The sequence below is a fragment of the Gymnodraco acuticeps genome, unplaced genomic scaffold, assembly GCF_902827175.1.
Source record: "Gymnodraco acuticeps unplaced genomic scaffold, fGymAcu1.1, whole genome shotgun sequence".
Taxonomy (NCBI): domain Eukaryota; kingdom Metazoa; phylum Chordata; class Actinopteri; order Perciformes; family Bathydraconidae; genus Gymnodraco; species Gymnodraco acuticeps.
The window spans coordinates 813279-840608 of NW_022991325.1; the positions used below are offsets into that span (position 1 = coordinate 813279).

Here is a 27330-nt window from a genome sequence, read left to right on the forward strand (position 1 = left end):
AGCAAGACCTTCTAGCTCCACCCTCTAGTACAGAAATGGTCCCTTCTCGCTTAAATAAAACAACATGGATCCACGTTGACTACAGCCACTTATTATGCAGTATACACCTTATGATCCTACCTGAGTTCTGCTACTCGCACCAAGCTAAATATATAGGAAAATATTTGTATAATACTCAAGTTTAATGTCTAAAACAGACAGATGGATGATTAATCTGTGTGTGTGTGTGTGTGTGTGTGTGTGTGTGTGTGTGTGTGTGTGTGTGTGTGTGTGTGTGTGTGTGTGTGTGTGTGTGTGTGTGTGTGTTTACAGGGGATCGGAGGTGATGCAATCACCTTTGCCTGGGTGTGCAAGCCCCCATGCTCGGTGCCCCACAGACAGCTGACGGTCTGATGCAACCCGTGGTTCAGCTTGAAGCTCCATCAGAACTCTCCTCTGAATCATGCATCAGGCTGCTTTACATCATGCAACTATATCAGCCTAGTCTGAACACATTTAGCTTCAATATCTTTCACCAAGTGTCCTCTGCGGGGATCATCAACCTTGCATCGCTGTGGGTGAGGTTGATTTACATTTCTCATTCAAGCTGAACATTTCTTATCAGAGCTGAATACTGAGCAGGGTCGGAGCTCAGAGGAAGGTTTGGACATATAATGATGTCCTCAGTATCAAAGAAACCTGCCACGAACTGGCTCAACAAACTGCTTCCTTTGAGGTTAACAGTAAAGTCGCTAAAGCCTACGCCATTTGCTTTTCTAAATTTGAACTTTTTTCAGTGTGTATACAGTGTTTCCCTCCTGCTCTACTGTTTCCTAAATGCCTATTCTGCATATGCTTATACTGTATGATGAACATTTTTAAATGTCAAAATAAAGTCAAATGTAGTTGCTTAGAGTTTTGCCAATTAACGCTGGTACTCTTTTACACTACAGTAACCAAATTATCACATTTGCATAATATCCCTATGAGAGATTGAATGGGACATAAAAACGTATTTGCATGCCAATGTTCACACAACATGCACTAATAATCCCACTAATGTATGCACGCAAACAGTATTAATTATAATATGTGCAAAATATCAAATGTCAAATGTCTCACTTTTCTTTCTTTTTTAACATACCACAAATGTAATGTCCTGTGAGTTAATTATGCACATATGTAATACTATCAGGAATCTTCTTTTTAAAACAACTGATTAGAACGATAACATTTTCTTTAGGATTGTGTTGTTTTGATAGGTCCATGTGCATGACAAGTTTTTTGCTGCATTTTGTACTTAACGACATGTTTCTACGGTGACAGTATTGCACTTTGCACCATCATTTGTGATTTATTTTACATTTTGATTATAATTTGTTGTTTTATTTATTCAGGAGGAAGTTGTTTAATGCCTCTGTTTTTATATACTGCAGGTTAACAGATAATTGGCTAAAAACAGAATCAGATAGCTCAGATAATCAAGATTCAGTATGAACTATTTATATTTATTCAAACTATAATATATGTTCATCTTCCATATGCTACGGTACGATTGCTTTGCCATGGACTAAAACTGCATTGGTTACCAGTGTGAAAATCATTTTCTAAAAACAGATAGCTTATGGAAATAGCACATTACATATAGCTATATACTAGCTTTGTTTGGATATGTATTCGATTGTGTACGGTTTGTGGGGGTTGCATTCTATCTATACAAATAGAAATGTTGGCAAATCCTCACAAGAGAAAAACACAGACGAGGTGTTAAACAGCGCAAACACAAGGATAACAGAGGATTCTGGGCGTGGGATTTAGAGAAAACAGTACCCCTAAAAGGTGTCTACACACCAAACTGACAGCAAAGAACACGTCCCGACGGAACGTCACCTCACGTCTCCTGCGTCTTGGCCATGTTTCGCACTGGAACACACCGCAAAGACTTCAGCCGACGGCCAAGTAGCACGTACGAACTGCGCATGCGTGAGTGGCAATAACTCTCCTTACCAGCAGGTGGCGGTAGTGTGTATTCGTCATTCAAAAGAGTCAACAACCGGAAGACAGACTGCGTGATACACAGAGAGAAGAAGAACAGACTGCGTAATATAAACAAACAACAAATAGCGTGTGCGTTCCATTTTCACTCTACAACGAGAAGCTCATGGGGCTTTCCCGAACCTGTGTCGAGAGCTGGAGTTAAATTAAATCTCCGATTTGCCTTCTTAATAGTTTGTTTGGGTCCCTCACTTCCGTTTCGCTTCTCATGCACTGATTCGCTAAGCTGAACAGCCAATCAGAGTGATTTCTTTGGCCGACAGCCTACTGATTCAACATGTCGAATCGGCGGCGGAAGGTGTCGGCACGGCCGAAAAGACACAACGGTGCAGTACACACCAATCTGAGTAGAGCGACACAACGCTCATCGACGGCCCGACATCTATCGACGCCGAAAATCGGCTCGGTATAAGGACCTTAAGAAGCAGGCCGGTACTGTGTGTTTAATGCTACAGCAGGACTGAAGGGATCGTGGGGATAACATTTATTGAAATGATCCATATTGAAAACTTTCTTTTAAAATGTCTTACCCGCTGAGAGAGACCATAACCAGTTCCTCTCTCGCTGTTTAAAGCCTGTTTGGGCTCATTATTGGAAAACACTGCTCAAATGTTAACAGTTGGGTGACAAAAACCCCAGCTCTTCCTTACTTCAGCATAAATGTAAGGCCATATCGTGAATGTACCATCTGGAATGTTGGAAATGTAAATGCTTAGTAATAAACTGTGCTGCAGAGAGAAGGGAAAGAGTTGGAGATAACGTTACCATCGGAGGGCGATCTTGATGGGCGTGGTGAGGCAGGAAGTGAAGAGGTCAGCTGGGAGGTCAGGGTTCATGGGTAGCAACTCGCTGGCCTCGCAGGCCGCCAGCTGGATGCAGTTCTTCATGGAGGGAGGCAGGGGCATCTGGGCCAGCGGGTGGCTGGGGTTGATGGCTGCCACCTGAACACAGAAAACATGACAGTTACCACCTGAGTCACACTAAGGAATGATCCCTAGGTTAAGTGAATGAATGCATTCCTGTTAAAATCATCATGGACACAGCACCGTACTCGCAGTAAAAATAAGTCTCTGCATTTACCCCATCCTAGTATTAGTAGCAGTGGGCAGCTATTATACAGCCCTGGGAGCAGTGTGGGGGTCTGGTGCCTTGGTGAACTGGCCTATAAAAGTACCAGTGTACTCTGTGTACTTGGTCCATTCTGGGACTAGAACCAGCAACCCTGTAGTTCCCAAGTTAAGTTGAAGTTCCCTTCAGACTGAGCTATTACCCAAAATATGTCCATGTAAAAGAATAAGGGTTGAAATATCAGCTGTTTTTTTTAAAACTGCAGCAATCACAGAAAGTGGTCTCACTATGAATCTGGTTTTCAGACCAAAACTTTAAAGGGATATTTCAGATTTTTTTGAAGTTGGTTGTATAAGGTAACTATCCATAATCAGTGTTTTCAATCCTCTAGATCCAGACATTTGGTCATGGGAATAAATGACAGAGGGATCAGAGGGAAGAGGAGCTGTGGGACAAACAAGGAGACTTTAAAGAAGGGAAACTCGTTTGTGGACACTTTTTAAGTCCGTCAGAGCCAACCAACACTTCCCTTTGTGACATCCCATTTGCTCAAACACATTTATGGTAAACATGTGTTTGAGCAAAATGTGGATGTGGTTCCCCTCTACCATGCAGATTGCTTTTCTCTTGTTTGCTCTGGGAGTGTATTAGATATAACTAAAAATAAGAATAGTCATAACATTGTGCCACATTGCAACATCGTGGCGTTATAGAGTAGTGCAAGAATGAGTCCCCAAAAGAAGTTTGCATTTGACCACTTCTGGTTCCGTCAATGTTTAACAGGATTTTGGTTAGATCAGCGTCGTATAGATAGATGCCTATAATAAGGTCTCAGGTTACCACAAGCTGAAGATATTTTCACATTTAGTTCTACGACAAAGTACGGCAGTTGCTAATTAGTGGCTAAATGAGACTACTGAACGTCATTATGCCAAACATCAGCCACCTTTATCCTGCTGAACAAAACGTGGCATTATCATGAACATGTATTCTGCAATATATGGAAATCCACTGGGAAAATCCCATTGCTTTTTGTTGAGGGAGCCCTTGCCATGCTAACTTCAAGGTGGCCCTACAAAAATATGTCACTGACTTAGACACTGCAATGGGTGCAAGGTGAGAGGACAACAGAAGAAAACAGAATGATGAACTGGAGACCAGATAAGACATTTGAACACAAGCAGGGCTGGACTGGCCATCTGGCATACCGGGCATTTTCCCGGTGGGCCGACGTGCCATTTTTTTTTTTTTTCTGAAGTCCCGGCCCATAAGACGGGTAGATTAGCCCTCTGTTTAAATGTTTTTAGTAATTGACACTGGACCGGCCCAATCAAATCTTTAATCACCTCCCCCTTTGGGCCGCTCGGTGTGCATCATTAAATCACGCCCCCCAGGAGGTGAGCCGGCCGTTGAAGCCTAACTGCCTTTTTTTCGAGAAAAAAAAAAGTTCGAGTTAGAAATGGAGAAGGCGAAGGCGAAGACGAAGGCCAAGCGAAAAGTGGGAGCAGAAAAATTGCGGGCAAGAAAAAAGCAGGCCCTTCCTGCTGATGCTGCTGCTTGTGTCAAAATAGCCGACATGTTTAGTACAGGTGCAGGTCCATCTTCAGCACCCGTGGCCGATATAGGTGGTGAGGAAGATGATGAGAGGGAGAGAGATCAGCGCGAGTGGGGAGAGGGAGGAGAACTCGCGGTAAGCAGAAGCTAAGACAATTAGGAAAAGATTATTATTAAGGTTATGATACTCTGTAGTTCTGGAACCCATTAATATCCCCTTGATGAAGCACTAATAAGACACATATTATAAGAGAAACATTCGTTAGCCTACAAGCTAGTAAGCTGGCTTTTTTAGGTTTTCCCTGGCAAGTTAAAATATAGCTTAATGGGACTCCGATACGTTGTCTCATTGAAAGAATGTCATTATTTTGTTAACCACCATTCATGAACAATTACTGTCAGCTGGCAGCTTGTTTTGTTTAGTTTATTTACTTATTTGGTTATAAGGGCAACAGTGGTCTTTTGGGACCTGAACAAAATGTTTGTATAGTCAGCTTTTTGTGGTAGTTTTGATTGACAATATATAGAATGAATAATATAGAAATAGATAAAAAATGGAGGCACACATGTAGTTTTGACCATTAACTGTGTGGTATTGTTATGTCAATGCCTATTTGTATGGACCTCTATCAGGGAATCCATTCATTCTGTATCATTGTGTTGAGCCAGGTAGCATCCCCAGAGGAGGAGAGTGTCAGCGAGAGTGAGGAGAGCAAAGAGCAGTAGGACATAGATTACTTTGCCCGCCCCGAGCCATCTATGTTACAGATGTTTTTAGAACAACACCCACAACAACATACCAGAAATCCAGTTGTGCAGAAGGTCTTCACCTGTAAAGATGGCACCAGCAGAAAGTGGCTTATATATTGCAAGGGACGTCATATGTTGTTTTGTTTTGTATGTCTGGCATTTGGGAAGAGGACTGACACTGGCACATTTATAACTGGAATGTCAGATTGGAGGCACGCACACCAGCGTACAGAGGAGCACGAAAAGAGCATTACACATTCAACCTGTGCTGAAGCTTTTTTCTTACGGTGCTCTAAAGCAGACATCGCATGTTTGCTGGCAGTCAGATGTCTGCTCATAGGGAACAAGTCCGAAAGAGCGTGTGGTGGATGTGGTGAAAGTGCTTGGGAAGAGGGGGCTAAGCTACAGGCAGGTGGAGAATGAGGGAGCATATATGCTAGCTTACAACACCGTGGACCCCCCCCCCCCCCCCGAGGAATGGACGCTGGACATAGTGCCCCTCTCCACAACAAGCATTCATTTTAGTTATTTCAGTCTAGTATATAAGTTACTTTGTGTGTACAGTATATATATACAGTATATATATCTTGCTAGTTGTGTACTTTTGTAATTTATGTGGGCATACCCCCCGAGACCCCCCTATTAGTGCTCGGTCACTGTTCGCTTTGTGAGAGGGTTTGAAGGTCTAATTTCTAATGATTGATAGTTACACATACTTGTGGTATGTATTAGTTTTGTTTGCCCCTGGTACGTAAAAAGGATAATAATAGCGTTTTTTTTAAATTATACTGAGTTATTCTTCTTGTCAGGAACCGCTACTATTCGTTTGTTTTATGGATTTGGGTCGGTCTGGGTCTAAATGCCAGGGCCGATTTGCTGTCCCAGTCCAGCCCTGAACACAAGTTCAGGACAGACTGAAAGAGAAAGAGGTCGGAGTAGAAAGAAGACCTCCATACTTGGAGTAAAAACTCATCTTGAGTCTCAGTGTGCACATGTCCCATAAGGCAACAGGTGAAGGAATCAGCCCCCTGCTACACCTACACCATCCTGCTCTAGCTGTTGTCATCATTTCCCCAAGCTGCTTGTGCTTCTCAGATTTGCCATCAAATCATCACACTCAGAAACTTTTCTACAAAGACAAATCTGATATTCATTTGAGCACTTCAGGCAACAGTCTTCTCTGAGAACAGGAATGTATACATTGTTCCCAGGGTGAGCTCATTCTCATTTGTAAGTGTTTACTATGAACGGAGATGTTTTTCTCCACGTATAAGCCGCTGTGTTGTGTTTACCACGTAGAAAATTGAAAACCATTTCAAATTGAAATCTCAATAAGAGTTAAACACCTTTCTGGTACAGTTATGAACAGCATGGAATAAGTAATGAGAGTTGTTTTTAAGGGATGTTCTCTCTGGTGCATTAAAACAGTAGGAAGATGTGATTTCAGAAAATACAAATTATAGTTTTTGCACATTTTGAGAACATTATGATAATGTTTTTGTTTTATCGATCCCAGTGAGGAAATGTTCCTCTTGCTTCCCCCTTAAGCAGGCGGTCTTTAGTGGTAAATCCTCTTGTCTATTCTTAAAACAGAATGAGTGGTTATTTCCACACAGAGCTCAGTCAATACTTGCAAATGTGAAAAATGGAGGAGGGATGAATACGGTGAGTTATATTTGGAGATCATTGTGCTGTTGTACTATAGATTTGTTTTCTAGGAGTTCGATATGGAGTGTCTTTTGGTAAGTACACTTTAATGATAAAGGCAGCAACCCAAGACTTACCTTTAACATCACTGACTGCATTTATTCTTGCATATATCATTTAGAAACAGATTAGGGAGAGAGGTTAGAGTAATATCATTGCTTGTATTGCCTCTTTCTTTAAAACAGTCTCAATCCAAGAAACACAAGAAACCATTATTTTTGATAAAAGTGGAGATTTTCATAGTTACCATTTTTTTTTAAATATAAATTGCATAACTCCGAGGAAGCACTCTTTATTATTAGGAAAGCTGGTCCACCTTAAAGGTATACTTACAGAAGCTCAGTCAGTAGGGACGTGCCTTGGGAACTGAATGGTCAGCAGTTCAAGTCCTGATCGGATAAAAAATATGGAGTGTTGACTGGTAGCTCGATAAGCACTACTACTGGCACGGCCGGGGTGTCCTTGAGCAAGTTGCTACCCCCTCAACTGCAACCCCAACCCTCTCTTAACAACCCCAACAGCGCCGGAACACTGGCAGCCTCTTCGCTCTCCCAACGCTCGTTATTAGTCTGGTCTATAGGTCCTGTTAGTCAGAGGCAATCTACACCGTAACACTACTTTATGAACCATTATAAGCGTTTGGGAGAACTACAATGTGATTAAAGTAACAAAGCCAAAGTGTCTCTAGAGGCGGGGCCCTGTTCATTGCTATGAAAGTTGCTAATTGGCGCATGAAGCCAAAATTGCCTGACTTGTGAGTATAAAAATATCCGGACCCTCTGAGATTCTAGGCCAATAGAGAATGCACATTTGCGTTTCACCAAGCCCCGCCTCCAAACTGCTGCATCACAGCAGTGTCACCAAGATCGAATTATCGATCTATCCTGGGTAGTTGATTTACCACAAAATGTCTTATTCATTGATTTACAGATGTCTTTTTCCCAATGCAAGTATGCAAAAGTATTTTTTGGGCCCAAATGACGTCACACTGGTGACACTGAAGCGTAAAACTACCGTTACGAAAATGTGTTTCAATGGCCCGGCTCACTCCTGGGGAGTCGCTCTAGAGCTAGAGTTTTGTGTATCAGTTCAGCCACATGGCGGTGCAACATAGTGAACTCCCTGTATTTGTAGTTTCAGATGATCAAACACGAATAAAAACATAATTAAGAATGCTTGTTTTCCATTTTCTCTTCATAGACAGCCAAAATACTAAACAGTGGCCCTTTAAGCAAGCCTGAGTTACTAATATTAAAAAAACTCCCTTCTGTACGTGGCATTTAGACATGTTTGGATACTTGAAGCCAATGCACTATAGGTTTGGCATGTTGAGAGAACATTTATTTCATTACTTTTTATCTGCACTTCCTGTAAGCCGCTTTGGATGAAAGTGCCACCTAAGAGAAATATAATCAAATGTAACCCTCCTCACTTTATTGAGCAGATGGAAAGCAAGACAAAGAGCTTGGCTTGGGTCACACAGCATTGTGGCTGTTACCTATCTGGAGACTCGGTTTCATGCACCGCCTGCAGGCGGTGCATGAAACCGTAAGATGTTTTTGGGGGGGGGGGTTATTGTAGCAGCTGGTTGGTTTTAGAGGCACTACAAATGTAGTTGTTAAGGTGTATTACTTTAGTTTAAGGTTATTTAGTTAGTGTACGTTTTTTTTTAAGGTTGTATATATCTGTATCTCTTAATTCTAGATGTATGGATTAAAAATACTTTCCGTTTTGTGTCTGGGTCTCTCGTTTAAGCTTCTGATAGATTATTAGGGTGTTCCATTTCACCTACCTTTAGTTTTTAGCAGCAGCCCCCCTACACTACTCTGTCCTAGTAAAAGTTGATGATCTGTGAACAAAGTCGGCTACCTGTCATAAAATAATATCTAAATTATACGGGCGTTCTGAAATTAAACCTTCACTGGACTCAATATGAGAGTGAGAGAGCATTTTGGTAATCTTTTATTGATTTTTCTTGAATTATTTGAGCTGGAAAATGTGCAACTTGTTTCAAAAGACAACCAGTCTTCAATACTTATAATGCCTACACATTTCCCAATTGAATTTTGCTCTGAAACATTTGTGCTGGATGTATAAGAATACTATGATCATATACTACTAGCCTAGCTCACTGAAGATAACCACGGCGGTTAACTGCAAGCTGTCACAGAGACCTGTTGAAGAGCTGCAGAGACCCTGAACAGCTGTTTAGCGCAGTGGGAAGTGCTAAAACTCTTTCTGTGTTTGCAAACACTTCTGGGGCTACATGCATACAGGCTGAGCAGAGGGACAGAGAGAAACGACTGTCTGGCACCGACTGTAGAGGACACTGAAAGCCCTCACACTGTAAAAAGGACACCAACAATTATATAAGTATGTACACAACATGAGTTATTTCATATACAGTAGAGCAGAGACATTCAACTGGCTTTCCCAGAGACTACTTTTGCAAAGTGACAGAAATTCCCTCTGATGTCACATGCTGTTTTACACCGCATAGCTCACTGTCTGATCCTACTTTGGACATCCTGAAAAAGTTACCATCAGTTAGAACTAGGGATGGGTACCGAGCCCCGGTATTAAACGGGCCCCGGGGCTGAATTATTAAAGACCGTGGTACCGTTAAGGTCCGACGTTATCGATCTTTTTATCGGTACTGGAGACATGTACAAAATATGTCATATGTATTATTGCTACACAAACATTATATTGCAGTTTTAGTGTCGCCAACTCCGTTTCTAATATGCAAAAAGACAGCAAAATGTGTCTGATTAATTTTAGTATTTTTGATCTTTCCAATCCAGACGAGAGATCTCTCTCTCTCTCTTCCGTCTGTGTGCGAGGGGGCGGGTCAGTTTACACACACGCAGCTGCTACATGCAACAACAATACACACACACGGAGGAGATGGCGGAGAGAACGCACTCCAAGGTGTGGTTAAACTTTACCCGTCTCGATGTGGACAATCCTCGTCACCAAAAGTGCAATAAGAGTTTAGCATGTAAGGGCGGTAACACGAGCAATTTGTCGAAACATTTAGCAAAAGTGCACCACATCCAGACGGAGGAATGTACCGGGTTCGACTGTCTTTCTAGCAGCTCTGTAGCCCCATCCACGAGTAACGTTTCCACGTCAGGTGTTATGTATGCTAGCAGCAACACACGGAGTTAACTACATTATACAAACATGGGTTAATGATCAGCTATTCTGTTTACAATTCTGTCATCAGATTATTTAATACGATTTGTGTACGAACATTGTTGTTTCTTTTGATGTGAAATATTATTTATTTAATTTAAATAAAAAGACATTTTCAAATTTGTTTAGTTAGTTTACCTTTTTTTTTTTTTTTTCAAAAGAACCAACAAGAGTCCCGTTAAAGGACCGGATCGATAAGCGGTATCGATAAAAGTAGTAGTACCGTTAAAACCTTAACGATACCCATCCCTAGTTAGAACTGGCCACCTGTCCCTCTGTACAACACTGACTGTCTGCACTCACCTCTGCTGCACAGCAGGAGCCACAGGTACAATTACTGCTGGACCTCTGTCTGGGGGATCCATCCTTTTTGTTGCACTTGTTAACATTTTTAACTTACGGCCCGCGATAAAAATTGTTTTCATTATCAATTAATCAGCAGACTAAATCAAGATTGATTTATAGTTTTTTCTTTATAATGTGTTCCTAGATTTCTAAACTCCAAAGTGATGTCTTTAAATGTCTCCAAATATGCAAACATATTGACTTTGATATGATATAAAAGCAGAAAAGCTCAACATTTGTGACACAGTTTGCGATTATTTTTCTGTTGATCGACTAATTAGTTATCCTAAGCTGGGGGCTAGATCATTGTTGAAAGTTGAAAATCACAGCAGTAGACAAAACCACACACCCAGCAGTAACAGCATAACTTCTGAAGGGAAACTCTTCTTTTGTCTCACAGCTTACTGCGTGCTGCAGCTGAGTATCTGATGCAAGCCAGGGTAAAACCACATTACTGGAGGAAAGCACTGAGGGGACGCCTTCGTCTTACAAACACAACGATATATACAACAAGGCTGCCTGGGAAACAAAACTGAAAAATACGCTTCTTAACTGTAGGACTTGGAAAAATGCAACAGAAAGTAAAGTCAGTTTGTATAGATAAGACCGCCATGTCCCCATTCAAATGCTCAATCCGGTTTCCAGTTAAACTAATCAAACTGCAGGAAGTGCCTTGTGATGAGGAACTGTAGATTTAGGTAATGCCTCCCTGCTCTTGTATATACTGCACAGCCTCCCTGCTCTCTGCTAGTCCAATAACTCATTAGCTGACTCTATAATAAGTGGAGGGAAAAGGCGGCAGCAGCTGAGGCTCAGATCTCTCTGTGAGACATTATGTATTTACAGGAGCACTCTATAAGAAGCTCTGCACACACATGAATAAATCATGATATTAAAAATACAGAAGAATAGTCTTAATTAATCGGGGCGAGTGTTAAAGTGTGTAACTGTGCATGTGTTTCCTTTTTGTTTTTTTTATCAACATGCATATTTTATTTCTCTTTGAAACGCTCACAGGCGTGAGTGGGAGTCGTGCAGATGGATCTGTGCCAATCTTTCCTAGAACATCATTCCTCTTCTGGGTCTAATGAGGAGAAGTCGACGCGCTCTCAGAGGCAGACATCCCCAACAAAGCGTTTTCAGAGGCCTCTCCATGTGTCAACCTGAGGAGAACTGTCGGAATCTGGAGGTGCCGGCGTGCCGCAGTAATCCTGACAATAAGCATTGCCAGCCGAAGCTGATTAATGCCGAGCATCTCCTGTAATTATCACATTAGCATACTGTAATCTCTCAAATTACCATGAACATCACCACGACAGCTTCCCTTTCTTTCTCTTCCAGGGGGAATATCAGGCGACAATATAAATGCTCAGGATTCAGTTTTTTTCCCCTTTAAAGAGTGACGCTAATTGATGTAATCCTACAGGGAGGGGGATTCAGATGTAAAGACACTTGATCACAGCAGGAGCACAGTCACGCCTTCACACGCACATCCTCCCAAAATGCAACTCTAGTCCAGCAATACATTTTAAAGCCACTCGCATTAATTATGCATTAAGATGATAGAAGGAGGCTTAATGTGAGCATCCTGGAAACGCTAACATCTAACACACAACATGCACACAAACAAACCTCACACACACCGTCCAGCATGTCCTAGCTGAATGCTGCAGGGCACACACACACACAAATATCTTTAGCCCCACGGCTAATGCAGTGAGCATGTTTGCTGAGTACAGGCAGGAAGTGATGAGATATTTAAAAGGAAGCAGGTGGCCCTATAACAGAGCACTCAGAGCGTCATCTACACACAACTGTAGGAGGTGGTTGGTATGGTGCGGCGGAGGAGTGTGAAAATACCACCTCCTCCTCCTCCTCCTCCATCTCTTCCTCCTCCTCTTTTCATATCATGCCATCATCCTCCTCCTTCATATCATTTTTTTTATCTTAAATCTTCTGAATCAACAAACAAATATAGTCCCTGTAGCGATCGGGCCTGTCGTGCTGTGGGAATCGTGTGTGTGTGTGTGTGTGTGTGTGTGTGTGTGTGTGTGTGTGTGTGTGTGTGTGTGTGTGTGTGTGTGTGTGTGTGTGTGTGTGTGTGTGTGTGTGTGTGCACATGTGCGTGTGAGAGGGAGGCGTGTGTGTGTGTGTGTGTGTGTGTGTGTGTGTGTGTGTGTGTGTGTGTGTGTGGACGTGTGAGAGGGAAGCGTGCGTGTGCGTGTGTGTGTGTGTGTGTGAGAGAGGGAAGCGTGGGTGAGGTGGGGACTCCCTGCTTGGATCATCTCCTGCATTATTAAAAAGTCTCCGGAAGTCAGCGCCTCTCTCGTTATCTTCCATTACCTCCACCCATTATGCACTTCCTGTGAGAAGGGCAGGCACTCGGGTATAATAACAAATATAATTGCTTATGGAGGTTATCCAAAGTTCAACCAGGGGACTGCTTCCGTTTATTTCCCTCCCTAAACACTCGAAGCTTCGAGGTCCCACCTTCATGTACATTTTTTGTGCAGCGATGACGGAGAGAGGTAGATTTGTGTCGTTATTATTTGTGTGAACTGATCGCCAATTGCTGTGGAAATGTTTTAATCTGTAAATATAAAACACCTGCAAAACAACTCAAAATGTATAAATTGATTTCAAGTAAATGACAATAACTTGTAGTGACAATTTCCAACCTGACATTTGTGAATCAAATATTCGTTTGTAAATCAAAAATGCATTTTTTTATCTCAATTATCTGTTTGTGGATTTGCATTTTACACACACACAGATTTGAGACAAACTTTCTGCTGGTCATAATGAAAACTCGTTGCAGTTAACATCCATGTCCATTCAAAATATCAATAGAGATTGTGTGAGATTCTCATAAATATTCAGTTATTGCCAAAAACATATTTGTGAGGTCTTTCAAACTCTATGCTAACACAGAGATACTTCACCATCTTTACTCCCAGGCCTTATGGCTTAGGATAGACTACAGTTATTAAACTGACGACATTACTAAGTAACACTTCAACAACCTCAGCTTGGGCCCATTTGAAACCACCTACCTATACTCGCTACTCCTACTATTTTTGTCAAAGTACACGCTCCAGGGAAAAAGTTAGGGGGTAGTTCACTTTCAACATGCAGTACTTTGGCCAAAAGTACTGCATGTATATTTGAATGTAGTTTTAAAATTGTGAACGTGTTGCTTTTAAAAATGGTCAATGTGTCAAAACTCTGAAGCATAGCAATAATTCAGTTATTCTACCCAAGTCCTTCCTATGTTCTGCCACCTCTAGGTAAGAACCTAGAGCCTTTTTGAGTGTTACCCTTCCTTTAGTGTGTCATATAGGTTTCTGTGCATGTAAATGGTCTGCAAAGGCTAAAATCCCTGTGTTCCCTACAGAGGGAGTTTCTCTCCCACACAAAAAGTACTTGTTTGATATAGATCACACAGTAAAACATTATTCATTGATATTGTATAAGATTGTTTCGTTCCCTATATTATCACATATCATATCGCAATTGCAATATCATTCCATATAATCGCAATTAGTTTCAAAATTGTGCAGCCATTATACCAGTGAAATATAATTAATGAAAGAACGTCAATAAATAATGTTGCAGAATAAACATTAATCAATTCAATTTCCTGAAACCAGATAACGATGATATTTGATGATATTTAGCAAAAACAAAGCAGTGATTTTATCGTGGATGGTGCAGCCACCTACGTGACCTCTGCACAACAAAACGAGAGAAGAAGAGCAGGAGAGGAAGAGCAGGAGAGGAAGCACCGACACTGTCAAATACTGCAGCGACTCAGCAGTTAGCTGCTGCCTTCACCTCTCACTGTAACGGGTAACACAGCGTTCACACCATCTCCTCCTTACTCTCGCTCTACCTCCAGTCTCCAAGCTCAGTACTTTCAGCCTCTACCTCTCTCCCTCGTTTTCCAGCTAATCTACAGTCTGGCTGAAACTTCTGCATGAATAATTGAGATGAATGACAGAGCCGTCTCATTAGGTATTCACATAACATGCCGTAGCCTGGAGAGAGAAAGCGAGAGAAAGCGTAATAAAAAGATGAAGTGTTGAAGGCACTGGGGCTGGTGTGTGTGTGTGTGTGTGTGTGTGTGTGTGTGTGTGTGTGTGTGTGTGTGTGTGTGTGTGTGTGTGTGTGTGTGTGTGTGTGTGTGTGTGTGTGTGTGTGTGTGTGTGTGTGTGTGTGTGTGTCAATGATTTAGAGCCAGCTGCCCGTTTGATTGGCTGGATCACTGCACGGAAGGATTTTCCGAGAGCGGAGAACCATGACTCGACACGCCATGACTGACACCACTTGGGTCTGCTTCGTAAATATAATACGAACGTACATGTGTCCGCGTTGTTTGCAGGTAAAATATCTCTGACTATTCATTAATAACTCATAAATACCAGCGGTTTATTTCCCGCTGTTTGCCTTACGCGCGTGTGTTTGTATGACTCACCTAATCTTTATTTTTCCAATTACAACCCCTGTACTAATTCATGGCTGCTGTGCAGTGACATGTCGTAAACCAGTGTGTGTGTGTGTGTGTGTGTGTGTGTGTGTGTGTGTGTGTGTGTGTGTGTGTGTGTGTGTGTGTGTGTGTGTGTGTGTGTGTGTGTGTGTGTGTGTGTGTGTGTGTGTGTGTGTGTGTGTGTGTGTGTGTGCTGCCCACCTCCAGCTCCTGCTCTCTCTGCAGGGCGAACTGTTTAAAGGACTTGACGATGATCCCTGCGTTGGAGCAGTCGTAGACGAAAATGGACGGGCTCCCCATCCACGTCTGCAGGTCGTAGATGGACAGCGGGATGTACTGGGTGTAGTTCTGATGGAGAAAGAAAAAGAGGAACATGAGGCATGGTGTTATTGCTGAAAACTCACTTTTATAGATCTGTGTTTAATTATTAACTAGTCATCTGTTTGATGAAGAGTGTGAGCTTAGCGGGAGAGAAACAGTTGAAGTTATAATAAGGGAGAGTGAGAGAGGATGATGAGGATACAAAAAGAGCCAATGAGTATAAAATAAATCCAATAACCACAGTGCTATAACGGTGTTATACCCGTTACCTAATGGAAAATGACATTCTTCACCACTGCTCAAACATCAAATCCCTCCCCTACTGATTACATTGGAAATAAGTATAAAGGTGGGAAATATGGTGGGAAAGGGAGGAGAAGAGGACATCAGGACCGGGGGTGTGCTGAGGACATGGAGGTAGGGTAAGCCCAGACAGCGGCGGTGCATCATTGTGAGTGGGTGCTTACTTATAGGACAGGGACATGAAAAACTCAAGATGTTATGTCTGATTTGCAAGTCCCAACCCTAACATCACAGCATGCAGTTAGCTGATGTGGTGGTGGGGGGGCTTTACTGCATCAAGTTCATCTCAACGGCACAAACCCCTCTCAAACTGGTCAATGATTTCAAATACCTGGGACATACATCCTATATCACAATATCATACATCATGGAATATGTGAAAGACTTCCAATCTCAGAAAGCCAAAGCGGTAGCATTAAAGTGGACAAAATATGACGATATGACCTGCTGAATGCAATACATGTTAATATGATCAGGAGACCTGATCCCTCAATGCTCCATCAACCTCTAGACGGGTGCTATACCAACCTCCTTCACAAGGTGCAAAATCTATCCTGGAAGACATACCCAACGTTACAGCAGATATATGGTCTGTAACCCAAACCCTGCAGCAGGTATAAGGTAACATCCCAGGTCTCAGGGAGGGCCTAATCCAACGGTGGTCTAAATTTGATGGCCAATCTGAACACATTTGTTATCTTGCTCTATTGAAGCCTTCAAAAGGGTCGAAAGCGAAGTTCTCAGAACAACCATGGACAAATGGAGTCGAATGTCTCAACAATTAACATATCATAATCATATTGCAAGTTAAGTCATTTCACCATATTAATTGTCCAAGTTCTCACATGATCCTATTTCGTAACTTGTAACACACCGTTAATCTCAAGCAGACCAATCATTGCTTAATAGTAAGATTTGACCTTTTTATGGTTTCATAATTTGACAGCTCTCCATGCATTAGTGAAGTAACTACAAGTGCCATAAACTCCTTTCAAATACAAATGATTACATAAGACCGGATGTTCCCACTCCATGTGAGCTCCTTATATGACTAACAAGTAGGGATGGGTACCGAGCCCCGGTATTAAACGAGCTCCGGGGCTGAATTATTAAAGACTGTGGTACCGTTAAGCTCTGACGTTATCGCTCTTTTTATCGGTACTGGAGACATGTACAAAATATGTCATATGTATTATTGCTACACAAACATTATATTGCAGTTTTAGTGTTGCCAACTCTGTTTCTAATACGCAAAAAGACTGCAAAATGCGTCCATGATTAATTTTAGTATTTTCGATCTCTCTACCCCGCCTGCTTGTGAGGGGGCGGGTCAGTTTACACACACGTGGCTGCTACATGCAGCAACACACACACGGAGGAGATGGCGATAAGACTTCTGTTAAAAGACCGGACGATAAGCGGTATCGATAAAAGTAGTAGTACCGTTAAAACCTTAACGATACCCATCCCTACTAACAACTGGGCAAACTAATGAGAGTAGTGTTTCATTTAATTATTTCCTTAATCACATTATAGTTGCATTTGTGATCTCAGCAACAGATAATTAGGGTTTCTAGGTTCTAGATGTCAATGGCTACTGCTCTCGTTTGTGTGTGTTACCTTATTGAAGACCCAGATCTCTCCGTTGACGGTGGGCCGCGGCACCCCGTGGCCGTTGTAGTGGAAAAGGACCCGCTCCTCTTTGGCGTTGCGTCTCAGCGACGTGCACAGCTTCTTCACCTCGTCCACTGTGGGGTCCAGGCTCTGTTTGTAACGCGCCTGGAAAAACATGAGGAAAGAGAGTGCGGTTTTAGCATGATCTATAGCAATATTTTTAAGCGGCACCTGAAAGATTGTTGAAATAACAATGATCCATTTATTTTATTAACACAATATATTTTATGTCATTTGGATTGTCTTTGTTGTTATCGTATTTGATCCTCCTCTGCTGCTCTCCCTGAGGTTTCTTCAATTTTCCCCCATTGGTTGGTTTTCTTTGTTGTTTTACAAGTGTCCAATTTTTCATCTAACTGTAAAAGACAAACAACTTCTATCTTTGACTAGACACGGTGTGCGTAATTTATTAACACAGCTTTTTACAAAGCTAAGTTGAATACTCAATTCTGATTGGTCAGAGGTTGTTTATTATCGCTAACAGACTGCTACTAAGGAGAATCAAGGGACTATGTGCAGTCAATACGCAGAAAGAAGTCATTTTAACGTCAGCTGTGGATAGCAATCTCGACCTTGGGATAATTTTTGAATATTCAGTTTAATATTTTTGGAGAAAACACATTTACGATTCATGATGGTTAAACCGTCCCCAGTAAAGAAAAGAAAAAGAGAACAAGAGAAGGAAAGAGAATAAATCGTCAGAGAAATCAACAGAAGAAAACAGACAGGAAGTAAACACTAACAGGAACACGGTGTGGGCTCTGGCAGTGATTCAAGTCTGGTAATGGAAAAGAGAATTTGAAAAGACTTTTACAAAAAACCTCCATCTGTACTGCCGTCATTTCAATGTACGTTGCTCTCGGGATCCTGATCCTCACATGAATGACCGGCTCATTGCACATTATCCCTTACTAAAAACTTAAGAAGGAACTGTTGAAAAACCATAGCAACGCACTGACACTGCCCAAATCTTACTGTAGCCTACATCACAGTCATGGCACATAAGATGATTGCTATTGTTTAACCACAGATAATGGTAAATGATTTCTATTGAGTCTGCTACATAACATACCTTTTACTGGCTGAACAAATATCTTCCAAGCTTGACATTATGTAAAGTCTTTTTCATTATTTCTAACATGTTGCCATTTAGCTCAAGCCACAAAGATGCCTCGTAAATATGTATTGCTGTAGTTTAATGACAAACAAAATCACACAACAAATGTGACAGTTAGTATGCCTGAAGGGCGGACCATGCGTTACATCTCTATTCATTATCGTACATGACGCAATAACTGCTGGTACTGGTGGTTTTAAAATGCATGTAACATATAGCAAACAAAGCCATGGGGGGAAAACAAAGACGTGTTCTACTACAGAATGTGACACATTAGGCTGGGTAGATGTAGATCACCCCATGTTTCCTATATATGTTTTCTTCATGTGTGCACCACAAGGCTTTCTGTGAGAGCAGTAGTGACTGCAATGAGTCCGTGTGATCCAGCCGGGACTTACATAAACACACTACTCATTTTACAGGCATTTCTATGGTTGACAATGGGGAGAAAATGACACATTCTCTTTAAGGGGAATGCAGCAGACTCAGGTCATGTGTTTGACATCTCACAGCAATAACATGTACAGTATGATGTTGAAGTAAGAACCAGCTTGTAATCTCAAGTTGACCTGATAGTGGTTAAGAGGCAAAGAAGAGTTTTTTCTAGGTTAATACATCAAAAAGTTCAAGAACAAGGAAGAACTATGATGTTATAACAACGAACAAACAGCGTACTATGATGTTATAACAACGAACTTGCTCAGCCTTTGAAACTGAAACCATTTTGCGAGAAAAATTGTTTGTTTTTCCTGGCAGAAAGTGGAATAACAGTGGAAAGAAATTACATTAAAACGTCGGCATCGGCCAAATAATTATTCTTAACATCGGCATCGGCCAAGAAATGTATCATCGGTGCATCCCTGGAGGAAACATTTCCTGAAGGTAAAGCACCCAAATATAAAGAATCAGAAAAAATGTAATGCCTATCTGAAAAACGTTTCCACAAAACTCCATGAACCTACTCGGGGAAACCCGTTAAATTATGCACAAAAATAAGTACATGGCAATTTGTCTGGAGGACAAAAGAGGAATTTATGTAATGTCTGGTTTTGTTTTCAACGAATATACAACCTTTTTTGTTACGTGTTCAATTTTTATGAAATAATTACTGGGAACAATATAATTGAACAAAAGGCATTGCCTCAAACATTTCCCAAAGGGATTATATCGTTACCATGTATTTGTATGCCTAGTTTTGGGGATATTTCGTGCATTCTGTTTTGAGAAGCCCAAAAATAAGTATGTGACTCAGTTATGGAGTGACTAAGGATTTGGCTCACTCGATGGAGACATTTTGTTTGCAAAGCTCCAATATAACATTGAAGAAAGACTCTGTGCTTTGAAAGATACAACAACAGATAATCGTAACCTTTCGAAAAGCCTTTCACGTGTTGAAACCGATTTTAGCTTTCAAGTATAAACCCAAAGAGCTGAGAGCAACATTTTATAGGATAGCTATATAAGCAAGTGTACATTGTGGGTAAAAAAGCATTCTTTACACTTCCAAGTGTGAACTTTGAACAAGCTGTTGATAGTAGGCAGGGTAAACAATATGACATAATATTGTAGCAGTTTTGGAAACCTCTTGAATTAAACTGTTTTACAAATGAGGCAGTTCAGTGCCTTTTGAGTGCATTTGAAGCACATATTCTACAATATACAACCAGTCTCAGTGCTTTTAGAAGACTGAGGGTGGAAAAGCTGCTTGAGAATTTCTAAAAGAATATTTGACAGAGGTTGTAAGCATTTGTTTGTGGTTCTTCATTTCATTTAATAAAGTGTGTGTGTGTGTGTGTGTGTGTGTGTGTGTGTGTGTGTGTGTGTGTGTGTGTGTGTGTGTGTGTGTGTGTGTGTGTGTGTGTGTGTGTGTGTGTGTGTGTGTGTGTGTGTGTGTGTGTGTGTGTGTGTGTGTGTGTGTGTGTGTGTGTGTGTGTGTGCTGCCCACCTCCAGCTCCTGTTCTCTCTGCAGGGCGAACAATACATTGCCCAAGGATGGGGAGGGAAAAGCTGTGTGTGTGTGTGTGTGTGTGTGTGTGTGTGTGTGTGTGTGTGTGTGTGTGTGTGTGTGTGTGTGTGTGTGTGATGGACATAGAGGTGTCAGCTGGTTATGTAACAGAGAAGCACCCTGTAGCCCAGTCTGAATCATAATCACACTCACCAAGGCCCTGCTGTTACCTCACTAACAGCCGGCCTCCTGTCAAATGGCTTTGAATCAAAGTAGAAGACATGTGTTAAGCCCAACTTTTCGCAAAACGTTCACAAAATCGAGAAAAGAAATCTAAACAATGTTGAGGAAAGAGAAAAGTTCACCCATCGAATACAAATCTGATTGTAGGAATATAAACAAACCCATTAAAAAGTCTCCAAAGAAAGAAAATATCCCCTTTATTTTTATCCCAAATGCAAGAAGAACCGGAATTGTTTTAAACAGGGGACCAGTTATCCTTCGTAGCAGTACATTTCATCATATTTAAGAAAGAGTTTTTCTTGTTCACCATTTGCCACCATATAAAATCGTTGATAATACTGCTTACTTTTAGAACAAAGCCATCATTTCACTAAGAGTGACAAAATCATGGTACAGAAGCAACAACATAGTTGTTGTGGTGGAGGACTACAAGTACCTGGGAGTGCACTTAGACAACGGACTGAACTGGAGGATCAACACTGACGCTGTGTACAAGAAGAGGGTGAGCCGACTATTTCCTGAGGAAGCTGAGATCCTTCAACGTGTGCAGCAAGATGCTGGAGATCTTCTACCAGTCTGTTGTGGCCAGTGCTCTCTACGATGGCTTCATCAGAGCCGGTGACACAAGCATAATCAATACACTGATCAAGAAAGCTTGGTCTATCATCGGCATCAAGCTGGACCCCTTTGAAGCTGTGGTGGAGATGAGGAGAACAGGCTGTTGTCCATCATGGATAACCCCACCCCCCCTCTCCACCTGCAGCTGGACAGACAGGAGCTCCTTCTCCAACAGACTGCTGCAGCTCCGCTGTCACAAGGACCGATACAGGAACACATTCCTGCCCGCTGCAATAACCCTGTACAACAAATCACCTCTGGCTGGAAGAGAACTAGCTCCATACACTAGTTTCTCTTTTATTAACTGGACTTATAACTTCACTGTACATTTTTCATTTATATCCAATTTAATATGTAATTAAATAGTGTTTTATTTGTCAGATAGTCTACATATTGTTATATTCATGGTCAACGTTTATATTTTCACTCTTTTAGTTCTGTTCTATCTTCTATTTTGAGATGTTCACATTGTATAATTGTTTTTTTTTTAAATACTTTTTTTAAATTTCTAAATATGTGTAATACTTTGTTTTTCATGCTGCTGCAACGAAAACATTTCCCAATTTGAGATTAATAAAGTATATCTTATCTTAATAAATCTTGATTGTCGAACCTCATATTGAGGAGGAACAATGCGGATTCCGTCCTGGTCGTGGAACGACGGATCAGCTTTTTACTCTCGCAAGGATCCTGGAGGGGGCCTGGGAGTACGCTTATCCGGTCTACATGTGTTTTGTAGACTTGGAGAAGGCGTATGACCGAGTTCCCAGGGAGTTACTGTGGGAGGTGCTGCGGGAGTATGGGGTGAGGGGGTCTCTACTCAGGGCCATCCAATCTCTGTACTCCCAAAGCGAGAGCTGTGTCTGGGTCCTCGGCAGTAAGTCGGACCCATTTCCGGTGAGGGTTGGCCTCCGCCAGGGCTGCGCTTTGTCACCAATCCTGTTTGTAATATACATGGATCGGATTTCGAGGCGTAGTCATGGGGGAGGGGGTCTGCAGTTCGGTGGACTAAGGATTGCACCACTGCTTTTTGCAGATGATGTGGTTCTAATGGCTTCATCGGTCTGCGACCTTCAGCACTCACTGGATCGGTTCGCAACCGAGTGTGAAGCGGCTGGGATGAGGATCAGCACCTCCAAATCTGAGGCCATGGTTCTCAGCAGGAAACCGATGGACTGTCCACTCCAAGTAGGGAATGAGTCCTTACCCCAAGTGAAGGAGTTCAAGTATCTCGGGGTCTTGTTCTCGAGTGAGGGAACAATGGAGCGTGAGATGGGCCGGAGAATCGGAGCAGCGGGGAGCGGTACTGCAGTCGCTTTACCGCACTGTTGTGACGAAAAGGGAGCTGAGCCAGAAGGCAAAGCTCTCTGTCTTCCGGGCCATTTTCGTTCCTACCCTCACCTATGGTCATGAAGGATGGGTCATGACCGAAAGAACGAGATCGCGGATACAAGCGGCCGAGATGGGTTTTCTCCGCAGGGTGGCTGGTGTCTCCCTTAGGGATAAGGTGAGAAGTTCGGTCATCAGGGAGGGACTCGGAGTTGAGCCGCTCCTCCTTCGCGTCGAAAGGAGCCAGTTGAGGTGGTTCGGGCACCTAGTTAGGATGCCACCTGGGCGCCTCCCTAGGGAGGTGTTCCAGGCACGTCCAGCTGGCAAGAGACCAAGGGGTAGACCTAGGACCAGGTGGAGGGATTATATCTCTTCGCTGGCCTGGGAGCGCCTTGGGATCCCCCAGTCAGAGCTGGTTGATGTCGCCAGGGAAAAGAAAGTTTGGGGCTCTCTGCTGGAACTGCTACCCCCGCGACCCGACCACGGATAAGCGGGAGAAGATGGATGGATGGATATCTTATCTTATTACATTACAGTAATTGGACTTTTTGTAGTGTGTTATATAGGTTTGTTGTGCATGTAAATGGTCTGCAAAGGCTAAAATCCCAAATTTCTCTCCAGAGGGTGACATCACTAGGTAACACTTCCACTGCTATTGGCTAGATTTCAAACCCATTGTACGTGATGGCTAAGGGGCGGATATCTCTAAGCGGTTGAACAATCACAAGAGAGCCAACCAGCTAACCAAACAGAGCAGACTGGGCTCTGGTTTCAGACAGAGGGTGAAAAGAGGTGCTGCAGCACAGGCAGTATGAGAAAAATAAAGAGCTTTTTGAAATTAAATACAAATACTAACCTGAAAATGAGCAGCATACGTCATCTTAAGACTGTTTACAATTTATATCAAAATTAAACAAGCTCTTTTATGACTATTTGACAGTAGTGTATGATTTTTGTAGTTTAAACTCTACAGAGCCCAAACTGAACAGACATTGATCAAAGATGCCACATTTCAGCTTCCCATATCTGGATGAGTTTCAATTGCAGTGTGATATCAGAGCTGACAGGCTGATTCAATTTGGGCATAATCAGATCAGAGCGCTGAATGCTGAGAGACACATCCCGGTGATATCAAGTGCTATCTGAATGGCATAATGCTGTTAGTGAAGGGGCCTGCAGTGATGGAGGTATAGCATTTGAAATCAGAGCTCTAGAGAAGAAGAGGGTGGTTGGGAGGCAAGCTTTTGGAAAGAGTGTGTCAAATGTAATGAGGAAATAGAGCAGGGAACAGGCAGGTGGGACAAGTGTTGACACTCACGGGCCGTTACCTGCCTGTACTTCAGACCAATCCCAAATGTGTTTAGATGATTTAGCAAAGCATTTCATTTACATTCCTGACAATCAGGAATATTTTATTCAAGTGGTCTGGAGAGATTAAGAACATTTGTGGGGCATTCTACCGAATTAGTACAAAGTGCGGTCCCACAACAAGAAAAACTATTTAACAAGACATAGATATGTAGGCTACTAAGAATATGTTATGGTCTATTTAAACACAAGGCATTCAATTAGATAGTGATAAGCTTAATATATACAAAAACATCATTTATAGAGTACTTTCTATTGGGAAGTAGCTGTCCCCAACCCTGACATCTACATTTCAATCTCTGTAAATAACACTTACATTTTTATTTTTTATTTTGTTCAATGGTGTATTTAGAAGATCTTTATGATTATATTCAAATAGAAGTTGGAATATTTAGATTTATTGTTGGTATCATTTTTTAATAAAAAAAACTATACTCAAAAAATCATGTCCCCAGTTTTCATGTCACTACCGAAACACAAGGGGTTTTAGTCCAATGGCTGAGCCTGATTTTTAGCCACACCCCTGCATTTTTGACTATGCAGTGACACTGCATCCCTGTCCCTCATGGCTGAATGGCAAGTAGCTATATCCCATACTTTTGATATAAATCTGTTCCAAAATCTGAAAATCGGCGTGTAACCTTAAGAATTGTCACTACCGAACACATATTATCTTCAATTAAAGTGGACCTATCATGCTATATTTGAAATATATATTGTAGGGCCATACCTATATCAAACATGTCTGTGAATTTTTTTTTTTCAAAATACCAAACAGATCACCATTGTAGCCATGCCTCATACTGCTCAAACCCCTCTTTTGAAGCCCCGTTAGAGAAACGCAGATTTTGGGTCCTTAGCTTGAAAAAAATTAATAAGAGGAGGCGGAGCTAATGCCTGATCAGAATTCTACCGGAGATAAAGTTAAATTCGGTTGTGATAAAACGCCATCCTGTTTAAACCACGTCAAGGATTATTTCTGAAATAGTATGGAGCTCAAATGCTTTTTCTCTTTCGCAGGTTTATCACAAGGCGAGTTCTTTTTTTATTTCATGCTTTTTAAACACATGTGCTCTCCACAGTACAGGTTAGTTCTGAGTGTTAGCGAGGCTTGCTAATGCAAACAAAGACGTCCAAAACACATCAGGCATTGTTTCTGATAGCAACTTTCTGTGGGTCCGCTGCCGATTTGACGTCAGTTCGGATGGAATCTGTATCCGCTTGTTGTACACCCGTTTTTAAAAGATTTGGGTACGGAGGAAAAGAGAGAGGGTTTTATTTTCTGACGCTGCGTGAGTTCCCCGACGCACCAGGGACACATATTTATGTATAAAAGACATCACAAAGTGCATTTTGCATGATAGGTCCCCTTTAAGTAAACTTGTTCTGGGTTTTATGCAAAGTATTAGGTTTTTATGTGTATAAACCACTTCAAATACGTGTATGCTAGCCATGTACTTGCTAGCATTCTTTAGTTATGCTCAATTTTAGCTAGAATCGTCACTACCGAAACAGTCACTACCGAAACATATGGTTACATTTTGGTAATTGACAGTAGTAACAAAATGGAATGGTAAGCAGGTAAATCCCACCATTTTGAAATAAATGTGTTTTAAAGTCTGAAAATCAGTGTGTTACTTTAAAGGTCTCTTATTATACTATTGTTAGGCATATATTATAGGTCTCAGATATATAAAAAACATGTCTATGAAGTGTTTTGCTCAAAATACCAAAGAGATCACCCATTCTAGCCTCATTCCCTTCTATTTCAGCCTGTTACTAAAGTGCTGATTCTGGATTAGTAGCTTAAAACATTCACACTTCAACATAAGGCATGTTATGAGTTAAGATTAAGCAATAAGGTGAGGGAATATGATACAACCTTGAGAACAAAATACTGCCGTCAAAAATTAAGTATATTGAGTTATCAACTAAAATGATATGATACTGATTGGTTTAATGTATGTTCAATTTCAACAATCATCAACTCTGGAATCAATATGATCAGTATTATTCATTTTACAAAGAAAGTTTGCATTATGATTTTTATGAATTGTATAAATTGAACTTTGATTAAAAATTCACTTTTAGTAATTTAATTGTGAAAACCCTCAAGAAATATTTGTTAAAATACTATTTAGAGAAGGGAAGGCAAAACAATCTTAACAGGATAATATAATACTTTTTTACTACAGTGTCAGTGTGAGAAAAAGTTTTTAGAGAGTACTTGTCCATGGACAAGTGAGTTTGGCAATGTACTTGTCCGAATACATTTTTCACTTGTCCAGAATGGACAAAAATTGGGGCCACTGGAATCTTCTTCTTCGTCATCGTATTTGACATTTTCCCACGGTTTTACCGACACCGTTAACGTAAGTCAGCGGTAAGATTTTACTGCATCACACATAGGGTTGGGTATCGTTTGGATTTGAACGATTCTGGTTCTGGTTTTCGATTCCGGTTATTGTCGGTTCTCAATTCCGGTTCTTTGAGAGGGTCAAAATAAGTCAAACTGGGAGAAAAATATATTTATGAAAACATTAAGTCAAATCTGTATTCCTATTTACAAATCACTTCATACTGTTGAACTTCTTACGGTTATTGAATACAATTATATAAAAATAATCTCTGCATTGTTTAGTTAGTTCTAAGTGGTGCAGTTTGAGAATGTACAATTGGCCCAGTCTCCTCTGATGTTACACTGCAACCTGCCTGTGAGACAAAGTCCAACCACACATGTCCAACACATAGGACATAACCTAATAATAATAATAATAATAATGACACATTAGATGTATAGCCTATAGGCCTAGCGCTTTTCTACAACTCAAAGACGCTTACACATGTCCTGCAATACACATGCTGCAGCTGCCCAGCTGCTCACTGTTTGTAAAAGTAAATAAATAGTATTTTCAATTCAATAATGTACTTTCTATACCCTGCTTCATAAACAATACTGACATCCCTATGCTCCTCCGAGTCTGGGGGTCCAGGGATGTGAGGACAGCGCGAGGACACAGACAGGGAGGCTGCTTCACTTCATAAAGGAAATGGCGGTCAATATTAACAACAAAGGAGCTAAAACGCTTAATAACCTTCATTACGTGTTAGAGAAAGAACATAAGAAAGTTTGACAAAGATGAGGCTGTTAATCGGGCAGCGGATCCGCTGTGTGTAGAAAGAGAGAGAGAGACGCTGAGCTGCACCGTGCAGCGATCAGCTGATACGTAGCATAGAGAGAGCTGCAGTCCGCGGGGCTCGGCCTCGCCT

The 27330-nt window shown here is 41.5% G+C and overlaps 1 protein-coding gene across 1 annotated transcript in view; it reads right to left on the reverse strand.

The window, feature by feature from the left end:
* The window catches only part of rptor (regulatory associated protein of MTOR, complex 1), a 262325-nt gene that overhangs the window by 141830 nt on the left and 93165 nt on the right, over positions 1–27330 (reverse strand). The window contains 3 exon segments of the mRNA XM_034240379.1: positions 2800–2975; positions 15344–15490; positions 17387–17545. Coding sequence (XP_034096270.1) covers positions 2800–2975; positions 15344–15490; positions 17387–17545 — 482 coding nt within the window.